Raw genomic sequence first — 19111 nt, 5'->3', positions numbered from 1 at the left:
ATGGTAGTATAAGGGAAAAGAGAAGAGAAGAAAGATAGTAAAATAGAATGGAAGAATTAATTTTAGGATATACAATTATTTTATTATTTGTTAGGATTAACATTGTTAAATCAAGCCCAATTCAGTAACTTTAGACTCAACATTGTAAATTTATAAAATAAATACAATTAAGTTGCAAAATGCCTATCGGAGTGTTGGCAGATAGTATAAAACCAGTTTCGGAGTTTGCATCTAATACAATTCTATAACAAAATCTATCACCAAAACCTATCAAGCTCCAAAGCCTTGAAAGAATGACAAATATCCGTTCAAAAAATTAAATCAGGAATAAGTAACACGGACTGCACATAGCATATGCATCTGTGTTAGTTAGTAGATAGCAAGGCTATCGGCAGCTCAATAACCTGCATATCACAATGCTTTTTAACGTTTCTGTAAAAGTTTATAGAAGTTGATCTATATCCTGCACGTCCACCTGGAAGTTTGACTCAACTGCAACTTGGCAAATGTCTTCGACTCTTAAGACAGTGATTAATTCATTATAAAAAGCAACCACCGAAAATTCACACAAGTAACCAAAAGGATGAAAACAGGAACCTTTGCCATGGCTCTAACATGGCATAAAAGAACGATAGATAATATGACCTGTAACTGAATCAGAATTGTATCAATAATAACCTGTAACTGAAAGAAAGTTGAAACATGACAAGGAAATGATCACAAGTAGACTGCTGACAACTAAATTTGCAAACAGTGTTTCTGCCATTGCAATCTTCAATGAGATATCTGAAAGGCAAGAAGTGAACAAGAGGATGAGTATAACCTGGCATACGCAGGATATTACCTCAGACACAAGGTGACATAAAGATTGGAAGAATGAGAACACAAAATATATAAGAGCATGAGTACTATAACGGATATACGAGAAGAAATATAAACATTTAAGTATCAAAAAGCATCATAAAAAAGAAATTAGTATTCCATATTTCTAAATTACCAACCACATAATAGTAGATCTGATGAGACTCCATAGATCTTCCGAGGACGAACTCTGCATATCTTCTCTCTTTTCCCTATCCTAAGAATACCTGATGTTCCAAGAGACTCAGGAGATGAGGGCTCTAATCTAAGGTTTCTCAACCACTCAGTCCCTAGATTGGATCTTTTGGAGATTCAACGCTCACAGTTCTTTCCCAGACGAATCTTCCTACAATTTTCTCAACTCTGGTCTGAAATCTCATAACTCAAGCAGAATTTGGAGCCTCTCATTGATCTCAAAGGTCAGGTTTTCCTTTGGTTTGCGAGTCTCAACAAACTTCATATAAGAGATAACGTGGCTAAGAAAGGCTTCACCAGTGCTTCGAATTGTTCTTTGTGGCAAAGGTGGTAAATCTGTGGAGCACATCCTGTTTACCTGCCCTTATACAAACAAAGGAAACCTGCTGCCATTTCACCACTAAGCAAGCTAGGGATCTCCGACTGGCTCTTCCCCTTGGCGAGGTTATTGGCCTTCTTGGAAATCTACACGGGACCCTCCCTTATTTCAGAAGCTATGGGAAATGCATAATGGCCATGATTTGGTGGAAAATCTGGAAAGAACATGATAAAAATATTCAGTTTTAAGGCCTTGACCTGGCTGGCTTTCTCCCCAGACTAGCAATTCTATAGTGGGAGTGGGACGCACTCTTCCTGTCCAAGAGTCAACTTTCCTTCAGTACTTTCTTTGACATTTTTAGTATTTAGTTTCACCTTGTAAAATTTGCCCCCTCAATGAATCATAGCTGGGTATGACCCTTTACTTCTCAAAAAAAATAAAGGAAAAAAGCAAGCATATAACGTCTCTCTAATTAATTCCATGTACCTCCTGCAAAACTAGAAAAAAAGGTTAAATATCATTTGTCAAGAATAAACACGACATATGAAAACTAAGTATAGACATACAAAACCACGACCATTAGGTGCCACAAATATATACAAGATGAAAAGAACAATAACAAATAACAATCATCCTGTTCTAACAAACATTAAAGAAACTATACCAAAGGCAGTAACACGAAACAAATTTGCAAGTAACAAACACTTCATTGGATATACTATCAGTTCATCATTACGAATTGAAATTGGTTGAGTACGGCCAAATAACCAAATATACAAGTGAACACCATAAAGGAAAACACTAATAGATGATATCCATTACAAGAAAGTCAAGAGATTCTGCCTCCTTAGATAAACAGGGAAATAAGAAAATCAAGAGACAAAACTAATCTGTAACATAAAAGCTGTATTACTATAAAACATAAGCATTCGGTGCCTATAGATCAAGGTTTCCAATTTTGGCCGATCTCGAGTGGGATCGGCTGAAACGGATCGGGATCGGCCCTATCACAGCTGTGGTTGGTTTCGGCTGGGATTTTGGTCGAAACCTGATCCGTTTCGGCCGATCCCAACCGAAATGGGTGGGAACGGGTCAGATCCGACCCGGGGGACATCAAATTGTATCTTCATCACAGTGAGAGAAATTGGACTACTTTCTTCTTAATCCACATAAAAATACGCAACCGATTGACAATGTAAAAATTGGAGAAGTTAGTTTTTTGTCATTATAATATGAAATTAAGGGAGAAAAATTTAAAAAGAAAGGCAGAAAATGAATAACTGATTGATTTAAATTATGTTTTTGATGAAGAAAACCCCTTGACTCCATAGATTAGAAAAATAGAGAACATGTTATTAGATGATAGAGATAACCCATAGTTAGATGAGATATTAGGAGAGACCACGACGAGAGTAGAGGCTGGTACGAGTCATTCAGCAGCGAGAGATAATATACCTACTAGTACTAGTCATAGCCCTGATGATACATATGGTGGTGAGATCATTCCATCTACATTTGTTGAGGAAAGTCAAGAAGACATAAGGATTGAAGACAGAAACTGAGAATGCATATACATATCAGCGACGTCGTCATGAGAATATTACTTCCTATGATTATGTACATCGAGTATTTATTGTTTGGAACCATCACAAAATCCATATGCTAGCTATTATCCTCAGTATCCTCAATATAGGCATAAGATTCAAATGCTGGTTATTATCCTCCTTAGACGTAAGTCACACAACAAGATCCATCTAGTATGATGAAATCACTTTTTGGAGCATTAGGTCCCATCAATATTTACAAACTTATAGTGATTATGATGATGAAGACTAAAAATTTACGAGAATCAACTCGGTATTCATCAAAGTTTTAAATTTTGAGTAAGTTAATACGTTTTTAAGTTTTTAGACTTCATATGTGAATAATTTTTGTTTTCTTATTTTTTTGTCATTTTTTCTAAATTTTTTTGCGTTTTTCTATATTTTTAAATAATATTTAAAATTTTATATAATTAAAAAATAGTTTGATTTGATACGAACGGTCGATACGGCCGATACGTATCGTTTTCCTGGACGACCAATACCAATCCTGATTCCGATCCTAATACTGAGAACCTTGCACAAAAGGAACAAATATGCCTCTCCTATTGAACCAGAACTAAGTAATGATAGCCTATAATAAAAAGAAAATTGAAACATGACAAGAAAATGATCATAAATAGAGTGCTGAGTGCTGACAACAAAATTTGGCAAACACTGGCATACTGCCATTGCTACCTTCAATGAAGATGTTTGAATTTTGAAAGCCAAGAACTAAATGAGGTAAATTTTACTAATGGATGAATGGGAAGGCACAACCTGGGATACACCATGATATTACCTCAAGCATAAGGTAACATAAAGACCAGAAGAACGACAACACAAAATAAGAGCACGAGTGCAATAGCAGATATTACAAAAGAAAGTTAAATAGCCAAATAGGTATCAAATTTAGCAAACAGTGACATAATGGCATGGCTACCTTCAATGAGATGTTGGAATTTTGAAAGCTAAGAATTAGAATTAGGCAAATTTCACTAACAAATGAATGGGGGATACATGGATATCACCAAAAACACAAGGTGACATAAACATAGGAAGAATGACAACATAAAATGAAGAACACAAGTATAATAATGGATATTATTAGAGAAGAAATATAACAACTAAATAAGCATCATAAAGAAAAATATAGGTAATCCATATTTCCAAAATCCTAATTACCAATCATATAATAGTCAAATAAAGGAAAAAAAGCAAGCATATAATGACCCTCTAATTTCATGTAACTCTTGCAAAACCGGATAAATTTAAGTATTGTTTGTCAAGAATAAGCACAATATATGAAAACTAACAATAGACATACTAAACCAAGATCCTTAGATGTCATGAATATAGGTAAGATGATAAGAACACAAAAAAAAAATAACAACTATCCTATTATAATAACATTAGAAAATTATATCAAAAGAAGAAATAGTAACCAAATTCGCTAGTTTTGGATACATTACCAATTCTATTTTACAAATTGACATTGGTTGAGGAATACGACCAAATAACTTGGGCCTTGTTTGGTTTGAGGCTAAGCCCCGAACTCGATTAGTTAGTATTATTTCTTATGTTTGATCTTTTGGAGAGTAAACATGATTAGATATAAAAAAGATAAAAATATGTTTGATTACTGAACCAATTTAGGAGTCTCTGAACCAGTTCAGTGGGGGTTCCTAAAGTCAAAGCAAACAAGGCCCAAATATGCCATCCATTACAAACTAAATTTGGTACAAAATCCTGAATATGTGATACTCATCATCAACAAAAAACTTGTGCATCCTTTGAAGTTAGAAGGAAAGGGAAACAAGAAGATTAAGAGGAAACAAAAAATTTGAAAAGGAACTGTAGCATAAAAAACAATGGACGACACTCTTGATTACAAAACCAAAAAAACAAAAAAAGCAAACACAAATATGTACAGAGTTTCCTGACACAAATGAAGAGATACTTCCTATGTAACATTAATAATAGATGTTTGAAAGATCCCAATTACAACTTAAAAAGTTAAAATATAAGCATTTGTTACCTACTGATCATAATATCAAAATCTAATGGAAACAGAAATAGACAAAGCAAATGCCTTTACAAAAACAAGGTCCTTGCTAGTTGCAGTATCCTTGTCATAATATCTTGTGATCTAATCCACCATGTAACATGTCACACCAGAATTATAACATAAATTGGTTAAGAGACAAGTTCTAAACTACAATAAAATCAAATTTCCACAAAGAAACTGCACGTGCATAATACTATTTTTTAAATTAAGTACCAGAATCATAAAACAAACATCATAGTACCTTCGATTCAATAATGTATGATTCTTTCCACCCTTCATGATGTGAAGTAAGAAAGTAGACTAAGAGAAGTTAGCACATCATTAATGCATGAAACACTAACATACGTTAAAAACCTCATTAATAAAGCTCACATAAAATAAAACTCCCTTGTCTTCATAAATTCAAATCATTTAATGTCAAGCTGCTATAATGATTAAAAATTGTCAAATGATTGAACATCACAAAAGAAACAGCTGATGAGTAAAGTATACAACCATTAAAGACGAGTAATGCTCACAAAAAGATATCCTCTCTTTTGCAACTATCTTAAGAACTCAACATATCCCTGCATAAGCACTTTACTGTCAAACTATAGAACTAGCAAAGAACAGGAACACCCTTAACAGAAGTCAGAAGCTAATTCATCTTCTTCTTCTTCTTCTTTTCCTTTTGGTGCGTCTAGAAGAAATAGAAATTCTGAAATATACTAGAGAAAATATAAAAGATACACAATAAATACTCAAAACAGCTCAGATGATAAATAAAGCTTTCACAAGCAATTTCTTCAACAAAGATAGGAAAACTAGTCCTGTAGCAGTTGATACAAATGTCAGGCTGATAACGAACTCTGTAAAACAACATCTGACATAGGAAAGTTGACAGGTTTTGTAACTAGATGCTGATTCTCCACAATACTATAGAACAGAATAGAAGCAATATACTGCAAACTCATGTAAATAAGATTAAATAGGTGAAATAAAAAGACAACCTTGCCACAGAACTACAAGAAGTCACTAACACAAGGAATATCAATAATAACCACAGTGTGCAATTCTGTATATCAACTTGGGTTGTTGAATGCCATGTATTTAAAAACACCGTAGTGGTCAACAAGGCATTAATTAAGAATCAAGAGTGTACCTACCAACTGACAGCATCCGAAGTGATCTCTGACAGCATCTGAGTTGGCAAGGAAGTTCCATTTTGCAAGGTATAGTTTACCTAACCACCGATCAGAAACACATGTTGAAGAAAGGTATCCAATTCCAGAATTCAATTGAATTAAGAAATAGGAATCATCTATAAGTAACAGTATTTAGAAGAAGAAAATTCTATGTATTGAATTATACAGCCAATCTCTGCTTCTTTTCTTTTCTTTCTTTCTTTCTTTTTTCTTTTTATTGATATTCCAATCTCTGCTTTTAGAAGAAAACAAGAAGCGAGCCTACTGACAATAAAACAAAATTTAACAAAGCTACAAAATGATGAGCAAAATTTTCAGAGAAACTATAACTGGCACGTCAAGTATTTTAAGATTTTTTTTATTGTATACAAAGTAATAATAGCATGACTTTCATCACCTTACGACAAAGTCCTTCAAAAAAGAGAGATATCTCAAAAGTTTCACCTTACTAGACAATGGCTCAACAATAGGAAGTTTTTTGGAGAATTGCTTGGGGGAAGAACAACAAATTAATTTTGGCAACATTTACTGGACCTATGGCCTAACTGAATTTGTCCTACTTGACAAAGATGCATAAGAAGGAAGAAAAGATTTCATCTATCGATTATAATTCCCACTTCTTATTTATGATTCTAGCAATTCTCTAGTATCACGTAAAGAAGAATGAAAAAAAAATGTCAGTATAATTAAACATCATAAAATGTAAATGAAAAGAAGAAAAAAGGCAATGACAGGTCAACCTTTTCAAACGTGCAGTAAAAGATACATACTGGACAACTGTTACAAAGATGATATTGCTTGAGATCCATCGTTTAAGGATGCACTGCTCTTGTACCAAAAGAATTCCACATTATTTAAGATGGTGCCACAAGATCATCAAAAGCTGTAGTACCAAGTACTGTACTTATTCAATGTTGAATAAGAACAACTACCATCACTTCCTACTGATCTTTTGGCACCTAAAAAATGAGACACTTGTTTCACGTGACTTGGTTTGAGCATCTTATCCACATTCAGATAGAACATGGTCTCTCAGAGATTCATCATCCATAGGTTTTTGACTTAACATGCCAACCTGATAGTTTAGGTGTATAGCCAGCTTTCCTCATGTTCATCCCTAATAGTTTCAGCATTGCATATATGTCATTGGATTCTGGGTGTGATCTGTCTTCTGCTACAAACACACTAAGCTCTCCCTTGACCTTGATCCAGCTCTTTCCAGGAGACTTCCTAACGCCACTGTTTTTCATCAACTTTCTTAGCCTCGCAAAGTCATCCCAACAGCCAGAGGAAGCATAAATGTTACACAACAACACATAAGCTGCTGAATTGGAAGGATCAATCTTTAAAATACCTTCAGCTGCTCGCTTTCCAATCTCCACATTGTTATGGACCCTGCATGCAGCTAATAGAGTTTTCCACATTACAATATCTGGTTCAAATGGCATCTCATCAAGAAATCTTGCCGCCTCACACAACCTACCGGAACGGGAAAGTAAATCAATAACACAAGAACAATGCTCTTTTGTAGGAGCGATTCCATATTCAGGTTCCATAATACTATAGTAGTAAAAACCTTCATCTACCAACCCAACACGGCTACAAGCTGAAAGAACCCCTACAAGAGTTACATGATTCGGCCTAATACCCAAGCTTTGCATATGTGCAAATAGCTCAAGAGATTCTTGTGCATAGCCAAATTGGGCATATCCAACAATTAAACTACTCCATGAGAAAACATCAGAACTATTGCCCATCATTTCAAACAATTTCTTTGCATCATCTAAGCTTCCACACTTTGCATAAGTATCAATAAGACCATTGCTTATCATCAAATCAGTCTCCAATCCAACTTTAAATGCGTAGGCATGCACCTGCTTCCCCATTTCAAAGTAAGCCAAGTCAGCACAAGCACTCAGTACAGTATTTAATGTTATCTGGTCCAACTTTTTGACTGAATTATGCATAGATTTTAACAACCTAAAGAGTTCTTCTAATTGGTGGTATTGTAGACATGCAGTAAGAATAATGTTCCAAGAAACAACATCCTGATCTTTCATCTCTTCAAAGAGATATAATGCAGTACTGTGGTCTGAACATCTCATGTACATGGTGAGCAGAGCATTACAGACAGAAACATCTACATTCAAACCCACCTTCACGAGATAGGAGTGGACGAGTTGACCCTGATATAAAGAAACATAGCCTGTACAGGCGCAAAGCAAACAGCAGACACTAATCTCATCAGGTTGTAGGCCTAAGTCTCTCATCTCAGAAAACAATACCATGGCTTCATTAATAAGACCTTCATATGAAAAAGCACTTATGATAGAATTCCATGAAACTAAATCTGGCATATCAATCTGAAAAAATGCTTTCTTTGCAGAATCTAACTTTCTACACCTTGAATACATGTCAGTCAATGAACACCCAGCAAATTTGTTAATATCCAACCCAAACTTTAGACAGAGTCCATGCAACTGCTCTCCATGTTCCAGCTGCAACATACTACCACAAGCACTGAATACACTACCAAAATGGAACTCATTGGGACAGTAAACACCCATACGAATCATTTCCCTAAAAAGGTACAAAGCATCCAATTCACAACCCTGCTGTGAAAAACCAGCTATCATCGAACCCCAAGAGATTAAATCCTTATCCAAAATCCTTTCAAATACAACACTCGCAGCTTTTACATTACCAAACTTTGCATACATTGTAACAAGTGCATTCTGAACAATCCGATCAGACCCGCAATTCAATTTAAACGCTTGGCAATGCAACTGCCTTCCCAACTCGATCTCTGACATCCCCGAGCAAGCTCTCACCAAGCTACCCAGAGCAAACTGATCAGCAAGCATTCCCTCCCGGAGCATCCCAATATACAACTCCACTGCCTCTTTCTCTCGCCGGTTTTGTGCGTACCCAGAAATCATCGAAGTCCAAGATACAAGATTCCTCTCCGGCATTGCGTCAAACAGGCTGCGGGCATCATCCAAGAAGCCACATTTACCATACATGTTGAGGATATGGTTGTGGAGGATGACATTAGGAATGGTAAAGGATTCAGAGAGGTGGCGGTGGATGAGACGGCCATAATGGATAGATTTTAGATGGCAACAGGCGAGGAAGAGGTGGGCGTAGGTGCTAGGATAGAGTTGGGAATTGAGTTTTTGCGTAAGCAGACTTTCGAAGGCTTGGATCGCTTCTTTGAAGCGCTTTTGTTTGCAGAGGCTACTGATGAAGTCGTTGGTATATTGCTGGGTTCTGAGGAGAGGAGCAATAGTGGAGAAAAGCAGCCGTTGTTGGGTTTTGAATCTGGCTATCATGGTCTAGTGTTACCTTTCGAACATTAAACGGGACCGGATGGCACGAGCTTTCTGCACGGGAGACTGCTAACAAAGATGAGAGAGAGACCATAACTTATGAGTTTAATTCTAACTTGCCTTTAAAATGGGATATCTTTCCCATATACGGGTTTGGCAAATTACCATCTACATATTACCACTATTACAAAAGACCTCATTTTGAGGTATTTGCATGTTAACAATCAAACAGCCATTTTGCCGGATTACGAACGATTTACTATCAATTAACGAGAGTTATACATTTTAAAATATTTAAGTAAGAGAGAGAATAGTAGGATGATATAGATCTATTGGTACTTGCTATATTAATCAGGCTACTATCGCAAGTTTATGGCCAACTATGGGAAGATCGCAGCACCACTAACGGCCTTGTTGAAGAAGGATACCTTTGAATGGACTGATGCAGTGACAAAAACATTCGAGGAGCTGAAGATAGCAATAGCGACCACACAGGTATTAGCACTACCCGACTTCACAAAACAATTTGTGATCAAGTGCGACGCGTTGGGAGCAGGCATAAGAGCTGTATTGATGCAGACCGGGAGGCCCATTGCTTACCTTAGCAAAGTCTTGATCGAAAGGTCACAGCAGTTATCAACCTACAAGCAAGAGATGCTCGCTATCTTGCATGCCGTGACGAGGTGGGGACTATATTTGATCGGAAGGCAATTTGTGATCCAAACAGATAAGAGGAGCTTACCTTATTTATGGGGTAGTGGATTAACACACTCGCGCAGCAAAGGTGGGTCACCAAGCTATTGGGGTATGACTATGAGCTATAATACAAGAAAGGAGCAGAGAACAAGATAGTGGACGCGCTGTCCTAACAACTCGAACCGACCAAACTAGCGGCCCTGTCCGTGCCTATATTTTCTCTCTTAGATGCAATATAAGCCGCGGGTGCTATTGATCTAGATATCTTGAAAATCTTGCAAGAGATGGAGGATGACCCCACGAGTCATCCTAGAATTGTGAGTAGAGGCGGATTGCTATTGGACCATGGATGCATTTGGATATCTACAAACGTAGGCCTGAGACAAAGAGTGATGGAACATTTTCATTCCATCCTTGAGGCAGGACAAAAGGGACTCCTACGAACTCGTAAGAGATTACTACAGAGTTGTACATGGCCTAGAGTATGACAAGAGCTAAGGGCATTCGTACACGCTTGCAAGGTGTGCCAACGGGCAAAGACCGACTCACTGAGACCAGCCGGATTACTCTAGACATTGCCCATGCCAGAGAGGATTTGGGAGGACATCTATATTGATTTTATTGAGGGCTTACCTTCTGTGATGGAGTACTCAATCTTAATCGTTGTGGTAGATTGGCTGAGTAAGTAAGCTTACTTCACAGCCTTTGCAAACCCATATTTAGTAAGGACAGTGGTGGAGGTGTTCATGCGCGACATTGCCAAGCTTCACTGCAGGCCGCGTTCGATTGTATTCGACCGAGATTGAGTATTCATCAGTGACTTTTGGACCGAGTATTTCGCACTCCAAGGTACTCGGTTGAACCTCATTTCAGCCTATTACCCACAAATAGATGGCTAAACTGAGATGGTGAACTAGAGCATAGAGCAGTACCTACGATGCTTTGTGGGGAAGAGACCGAGGAGATGGCTCGACTACTTACCGTGGGTGGAGTGGTCCTATAATATAATATTTCACAGCATCATCGAGATGACAGAAAATAGGATTTGCACATTCGAACGGCAACGACGAGAGCGCTTGGTTTTTAGGGACTTATTTTTGTTGTTTGGATCCAAAAGGCAGCTTCTAAGTATTGTAGAGTGCACCCTAGGATCATGTTATGAATGCATCTTCTTTCTCCCTATCTCCCTTCCTCTCTCTTCTTCGTCTTCTTCTTCTTCTTCTTCTTGCCTTAGCTTCACATTGACCCCTGGCCTATATTGCTGCCGCTGCCCTACTTCCTCTAGGAGCGACCCCTTCTTTCCCTTCGTTCTATTCTCTTTTCTAATCGCAAGTATCCCTATCCCTATATTCACCCATCTTCTATCCCTTCCATCAAAGTCCCTTCAATCCAAATACCCCATCTAACTCTCTTATTAGTTTAGTTCGTAACACCATAGTAATGTACTCCCACTTCCATTCATGAATAGCCAACAGTTGAAGGGTACCAGCAGGCCTTTGATGCTCAATCTTCACCCGCTAACAAGTTAAACACCGAGCAATAAACTCTCTAATGCTTCTCTTGAAACTTGGCCACTGAAAATACTACATTAACACTTATGTGATGAGCTTACAACTAGGGTCACTAATCTGTAGTGGTGGACGACCGGTCATGCCATTCACTGAGTGACGGGCAAGTGATTCTAGCGTAGGGTTTACCCTCCCTTGGGGGCTGCTATGGTTGTTGAGCATAGTGTTGGGTGGCCAAGAGAAGGCATGTCATGTGTAAATGGTGGATGTACGATATGATTCAGACTACACTGAGTCATTTCGTGCATGGATACAATCTATGGGCTCTGTTTCTTATTTTATTTTAGTTATATTTTTAGATTCTAGATGTCGCATTCAAATGCGAGGAGGTTGCATTCAAACACCCCTTGTGAACACAATTTGTGCATTCGAATGCTCTCGATCCTATTTGAACACTTGCATATGTTCGCATCGATAGTGAACGCGAATTGCATGTTCGAACTCACTCGACCCCGTTCAAACTCACTCGCAGTCAGTGAGAATTCATTATTTCCAGGGTTATTATTTATCATTTTTGGCTTGTTAGGTTAACCTCTTAAAATGTGGATAGCAACCTAAAGGAGATATGAATGAATATTGATTTCTATCCCTTCTCTTCCTCTCTACCATAATCTTTCTTCCTCCTCATTCAAGCCACAATCGTGCGCCATCTCGATGTCGGTGATCCTCTAATCCCCCTCGTCTATTGAGTCCTTTCTCCTTCTTGGGATCTCGACCATTTTCCCCCTTCTTCCTTATCCCCTCAACACCACGATCCATCCATCCATCCATCACCCCATCATCACCATCACCCATCACCTTCACTTTCACTCCCACTTTTGCATATTTTTGTCCCAGTAGCAATGAAAATCTACGAGGGGCATGAATACTAAAAACATAGATCATGAAGTTATGGATCGACCACCTCTAATTTCATAATTTTTGATCTACGGTAAAATATTTAGTGATTATTTTCCTCCGACTACGCGGGTTGCTTTCCTGTATCTGATCTTGATCAGGTAGCGTATGCTCAGTTCATAACAATATAGTAGCAGTACTCTTGTAAGACCATGCTAGCTAATTACATGTCATGCATGTTTCAGTTTACATCATGGTAAGTTGCATAGTTGTACATACATTTCTCCATGCTGGGTGTATTATTATCCATGACGTTAAACAAATACTGGCAAATCCATCTGAAATACTATACATACGGTAGAAAATCTAACTAGCTGCCAATAACTATGTGTTTCCTTCTAGACAATAACTTAGGGCTTATGACATGTAACTAAAATAAAATGACATGTAACAAGAAACAAAGCCCATAGATTGTATTCATGCATAAGATGACTTAGTGTAGTCTGAATCACATCATATATCCACCACTTACACATGACATGCATTCTCTCGGCCACCCAACACTATGCTCAATAACCATAACAGCCCTATGCTCAACAACCATAGCAACCCCTAAGGGAGGGTAAACCCTACTGTAGAATCGCTTGCCCGTCACTTAGTGAATGGCAAGCCTAGTCGTCCACCACTACAGAAGGACAGTGTTGCTCACGGACATCCTATTATTTTTCTCTAACTTAAACACCCTAAAGGCTTGACTCTTGCCAATTAATAGTAAACCACCCATCGCTTGGCAAAACAGCTATCTGATTGTTTGGGATCCACAGACTAAGACTTTAGATGTGGGCCCTGCTATGTAATAATATAAATCCTCTGCCTCTAACCCTAGCTAAAGAGGTGTCGGGTACTGTCAAGGCATAAAGATTATTCCTTTTATGGTTATGCTCGCATTATAATGGCATGATAAGGTAAACATGACTAGTATAATTTAATTGTAAGAAGGGTTACATATCTGAGAATGCTGACGAATACACATAATAATTAAAATAATATAAGTTATCTTAGACAACATGTTAAACAAACAGGTTTTCCTATAGTAAACGAATTAACATGTCATAAATGCTTATGTTATCACCCATCATATCAAGTGATAAATATAATTGTTGCTAGACCACTTTCTTGGATTCGTTAAAGTTTCTTGGAGATAAGTAGTGCCAATTTAATCACAGCAGGCTATGATGTGAGTGATGCTCCTAGGGTACTCTGTAACAGAATCACTAGATTAGATTAGCACCTATTTTGATATTTGAGGGAGGTAGTGAAAGATTGGACAATTAATAATAATAATAATAATGAGCAAAAGGAGGAAGAAAATGCCGACAAGGGCGCATTTTTTGCCAACGAAAAAACCATGCTTAATCCTTGCCCGGCCCAATATTTAAAATGGCTCGGTCTATCGAGTTGGGCCAAGCTCACCACGCCTCGTGAGCTGAGCTTTGGAGATGAGGCCTTTTGGTGAAGCCAAATCAATTTTAGGCCACCAAACCCTACAACTGATGAGCCCACAACCAAAGGGCTCGAGCCTGAGCGAGTAGTCCTAACCTGACCGGCTAGGGCATTACACCTGAGGGGAGAGGCTGTTCCCCCCTTCAACGCTAGACACCATCCCTACAAAGGGGAAGAGGACCCTTGCCAATGGCCAACTATCGTTAGATTGCTACAGGCGGAAGCAAAAAGGAAAGTGCTACGAATCGGCTTGACCTAATTCATATAAGTTTCTGGACAAAAATTTATATAGAACTTTCAAAAGTGTTTTTGGGATATCTGGTTGTTGGATCGATATGAAATTTTGATAGGTTGTAGCCCTGGAAAATATTATTCTAATGAATCTAATATCCCACAAATTGGATGGCTAGATTAAAAGATATCTTCCGAAAAGTGGATGAAGGTCGGAGGGTCAACACCGATACCAAGGTTAAGAACTAGATTTGGAATGATCTATTCATAGGATGATCCTAAGATTTTTATAGCTAGTGACCTCAGAAGTCTCGGATCTAATAGCTTGGGAATAAAGTCAATTGGACATCTGAATGAAAAAATATTAATAAAATAATAGAGTAAGGTCAATATAGGGCAGAATAGTAAATATCTGACATCGCGGTGGTCGTTGGAGGGTGGCAGACGGCTAAAGATGGTGGTGAATGGCCATAAGGTAGGGTGGATGCTAATGGAGGAAGATGGTAGCTAGGATTTGGATGCTTTGGAGGTTATACGGCTATGATCTACTCTTAGAAAGATAAAGATGATCTAATGGCTAAGGTAAAAGATAAAGACGAAAAAAAATATTTGGCTAAATTCATATTCATTCAACACATTCATTCAATGATAATCAATTAGGGCTACACTCCACATATTTATAGAGGCTAACCCTAGACCAACTTTCATTAGGATTTGCCTTATTAGCTTACATTACAAATAAACATGACCTAAAGATAAATATAACTTAGCTAAATCAACTTTCCTTATCTTTTTCGGAATGTTTTCTCTTTAGGCCATAAATAGTCTGAATCTAGAGAAACCTTGAGTACAAAAGTTGTAGATCATGACATCTCAATCTTCTCCAAGTGGTTTCATAATATTCGGACGACTACTGAATATTTATAGAATATTTTTCTAAAACTATGTAAAAGTTAACTAAACTGAACTTAGCTAATTAAATAAACTCTAACATACTTAAATTCTAACTAAACTACATAAGCAAAATAAATAAAATAACTACACTCGATCCATCAAGCCCAATATCCCTATGATGTTGATCTGATTTGACCCGGATCGCATTAGAAGGACACCGCGTCGAAATGCCATACCAACACTAGCTACTGAAATGAGGGAGCGTGGGAGGAAGACCTCCAACCATGCAACCACGGTGGCAGTGAGATGGTAATATTGGGGGGGGGGGGTGGGGTGGCGGGTCACTGCTCGAGGCCCGCCTATCGCGCACATTGTCGATGGTGTTTGCAGGGGGCTAGGCTTGCCCTTCCCTTACTTTGGCCTGACAAAAGAGTTCCTTTGTCAGGCTAGCATAGGGAGGGAAAGGAAAGGGTGAGGGAGGGGACGTGCCCCTCCCCCTCCCTTTCCTCAACTTTCATTTTTTGGTTGTTGCATTCTCTCTTTTAATCTTTGTTACTCAGAACATAGAGAGAGTGGAGAGAGAGAGGGAAAGAGAAAGGAGAGAGAGGGAATGCAAAAAAAAAAGTAGAGAAAAAAATTTAGTAAGAAAGAGAGAGAAAGAGAGAGAAAGAGGAAGGGAAGAGAAGAAATGAAAAAAGAAAGTTGCCTTATGACATTAAGAGAAAAGGAGAAAGAAAGAAACATGAGAGAAAAAAGAACAAATTTGTCTTGGTAGTAAATAGAGAGATGGAGGAAAAGAGATTGAGAGCGAAAGACAATACTTATCAAATTTTTAAGTAAGTAAATTTAATTTTTGGTTTTTAGGCATCATATGTAAGTAAATATTATTTTATTATTTATTTTTAAAATTTTTATAATTTTTTTATAATTTTAAATAATATCTAGAATTTTATATGATTAGAAAATAGTTCGATCAGATACAAGTAGTCAGTATGGGCGGCCGATATGGTAAATACAGCTGACACGTATCATTTTTTTTAAATAATGTGATCCTAATCTCAGTATCGAGTTTTGGAACTTTAATTTTTACTACCACTGTATCGCTATATTTGTGTATTGATTAGCTCAAAGGCAGTTGATCTAAACTCTATATTTTTTCCACCAAAATTATTGGGATTTGTTATGAAAAATTAATTGAGCATTTTTTATTCTTTCTATAAACAATATGTTCATCTTTCTGGATTGAATAAGTCATTGATAACTTTCATCTTTAAGAAGTAAGCCGTGAATTGTGTTACGGATTTTCAGCCAATCGTATGAATTGTATCCGAAGATAATCACAAAGGTCCCTCACTGGAAACAAATTGATCCCTTTTCTTGATGATGTTATTCTTCCAAATTAATCTGCTTTTATTAAAGGGAGAAATATTTTGGATAATTTCATGGCTTCTCTAGAGCTTTTGTCTTGGACTTACATATAGGGCTCAGTCAGAGGGCCTTCTTCTCAAACTTGATTTTGAGAAAACTTTTGATCTGTTAATTGGCAGGTAATCCTTGATATTTTTCAAAGTTATTGGCTGCCCATCCCTTTGGATCTCTTGGATTCAAAACATTCTATCTTTGGCCAGCACGGTTACTACTGTAAATGGGTTTCCTATCAATTTCTTCAACCTCAGGAGAGGATTGAGACAAGGTGATCGTCCATGTTTTTAGCTGCCGAATTGTTATCAAGGATGATTTTTCAAGCTCATAGTAATGATATCCTAGTGGGCGTTGGTCCTTCAAGAAGTTCACAGATTTCTATTTTTCAATATGTTGGTGATACTCTCTTTTTTTTTTTTTTAAGTTGTATATTACCTCAATTTAGAATCTCAAATTTTATTCTATTACTCTTTGAATCCATCTTAGGGTTAAGAAACTATTTTCTCTAAATCTCGCTTAATGCCTCTTGGCGGTTTTTGATTTGGTCAAAGTTGGTTGTTCATTGGGCTCCCTATCTTATTTGTGTCTCTTCCTTTGAAAGTCCGCAATTTGTAAGGTTGGATTGATAATGGGAGAAAGATCCACAGTCAAATTATGGACTGATAGATGGTTAAACCGCAAGGCTCCCTATTTCTTTATTTCTTCTTGTCTTTGAACCTCAATCAAAGAAGAGGATCACCCTTCTCATCTGCAGAAGAAGCTAAAAATTAATTGGTCCTTTATTTTTCTGTTTGGCACGTCCAAAAGTTTGAACCTCTCTAAATAGCTTAGATGATAAATAAAGCTTTCTCCACAATGTAAAACAACATATGGCATATGACATATGAAAGTTGACAGGTAATTGATTTTGTAACTAATTGCTGATTCTCCACAATGTTGTTGAACAGAATAGAAGCAATATATTGCCAACTCATGTTCATAGGCCAAATAGGTGAAATAAATCAGATAACATTACCACAGACCTACAGAGTCAATAACACAAGGAAGCACAAGGAAGATCGAGCAATAAGCATCCCAAGTACAAAGGGCAGCATCTGAATTGACAAGGAAGTTCCATTTTGCAAGGCATGGCTTTGCTTAACCACCGATTAGAAACACATGTTGAAGAAAAGTATCCAATTATACAATTCAGAATTCAATCAAAACAATCAGCTACAAGTAACACTCTACAGAAGAAAGAGAAACCATCTATTGAATTATACAGCCAATCTCTGCTCTTTTTTCTATTTTTTTTAAATATTCCAATCTCTTCTTTTAAAAGAGAACAAGAAGCGAGCCTACTGACAGTGAACCAAAATTTCAAATCTTCAAAATGGTGAACAACATTTTGGGAAAAATTATACCTTTATTATGTGTCACAGAAGATCAAACAAGTTAACAGTATGGCACTGCTCATCACCTCTCACTACTCTATACATCATGATCCAATAACCCAAAATTATCAGATAGACATTTCACAAGTAAATTAAGGGGCAAAGAAAAGGACAACAAGAAACATCTCATACATCTCGTAAAACGTCAAGGAATTGGAACTTGGAGCCTTACCTCTTTCCTTTGCTCCAATTCCTCCTCCTCTTCCTCAGAATCGCATATCTCCTCTCGACTCAAGTCATATATCATCTCATACATCTCGTAAACCGTCAAGGAACGCACCAATTCCTCTCTCACCTCGTCTGGAATTGACAAAAGCAGCGCGCGATGAGGATCCAACGGTAGCCCCAGCGTCAGCTCCGTGGTGCGATCGTCTTTTCCGCAGTCAAAAAAAGTAGCTCCTTCCTCCGCATGATTCGACGAACAGGAACACGACCACGAAGGGAAGAACGAGTACAAACCTTGGCTTCCGCCGACCGATTCGACCACCTCCGATTGAGATTTTCCATTATCATCAGCACACCTTGATCTCTTCATCGGCGGCAGACTAGATTCTTCGAGAAGACGCCTCTTGAGAGTGGCATTCCAACGGTTCTTGACGGCAGTATTGGTGAGGCCTTCAAGAAACCGGGCAATGGGGACCCATTTCTCTTCATAATCCGTGAAAGATTGGCCACCGACAACCGGCGCGAGATCGTTGCAACATCGCACCCCGCAGGACTCGGCCGATCGGCCGGAGAGACCGTGCTTCTTGAGTAGAAGCCGTGGAGCATCCTCCTCCGAGGTCCGTGAATGACAAGGAGAATAGCCGTCCTCCTTCTCCGAGATCCAGGAAGGACAAGGAGCATCGCCGTTCTCCTCCTCTGGGGTCCAGGCCCAAGAAGGACAAGAAGCATCGCCGTCCTCGTCCTCCGGGTTCCAGCTCCAGGAAGGACATGGAGAACACGAGCACGAGGATTCTGCCATGATTCAACTATGCGACCATCCTTCTGT

At 38.0% G+C, this 19111-nt stretch overlaps 1 protein-coding gene across 5 annotated transcripts; it reads right to left on the bottom strand.

The window, feature by feature from the left end:
- Positions 1-200: 200 nt before the first annotated feature.
- LOC140758459 (pentatricopeptide repeat-containing protein At3g53360, mitochondrial) lies at positions 201-9647 on the bottom strand. 5 transcript variants are annotated; one of them, XM_073094636.1, is made up of 3 exons: positions 6948-9647; positions 1002-6245; positions 201-786 (listed from the first exon to the last, which is right to left on the bottom strand). In XM_073094636.1, the coding sequence occupies exon 1, from the start codon at positions 9537-9539 to the stop codon at positions 7251-7253; it is 2289 nt and encodes a 762-aa protein (XP_072950737.1). In that variant the 5' UTR covers positions 9540-9647; the 3' UTR covers positions 201-786; positions 1002-6245; positions 6948-7250. The 5 variants fall into 5 exon arrangements, with proteins under 5 accessions (XP_072950737.1, XP_072950740.1, XP_072950739.1 ...); XM_073094639.1 differs by having other exon boundaries at positions 201-1872; positions 6169-6245; XM_073094638.1 differs by having other exon boundaries at positions 201-1864; positions 6169-6245.
- Positions 9648-19111: the final 9464 nt, after the last annotated feature.

The sequence above is a fragment of the Typha angustifolia genome, chromosome 3, assembly GCF_048772165.1.
Source record: "Typha angustifolia cultivar Huaian chromosome 3, ASM4877216v1, whole genome shotgun sequence".
Lineage (NCBI taxonomy): Eukaryota > Viridiplantae > Streptophyta > Magnoliopsida > Poales > Typhaceae > Typha > Typha angustifolia.
Note: the sequence above shows the minus strand (reverse complement) of the source record. Positions and strands in the feature narration are given on the sequence as shown.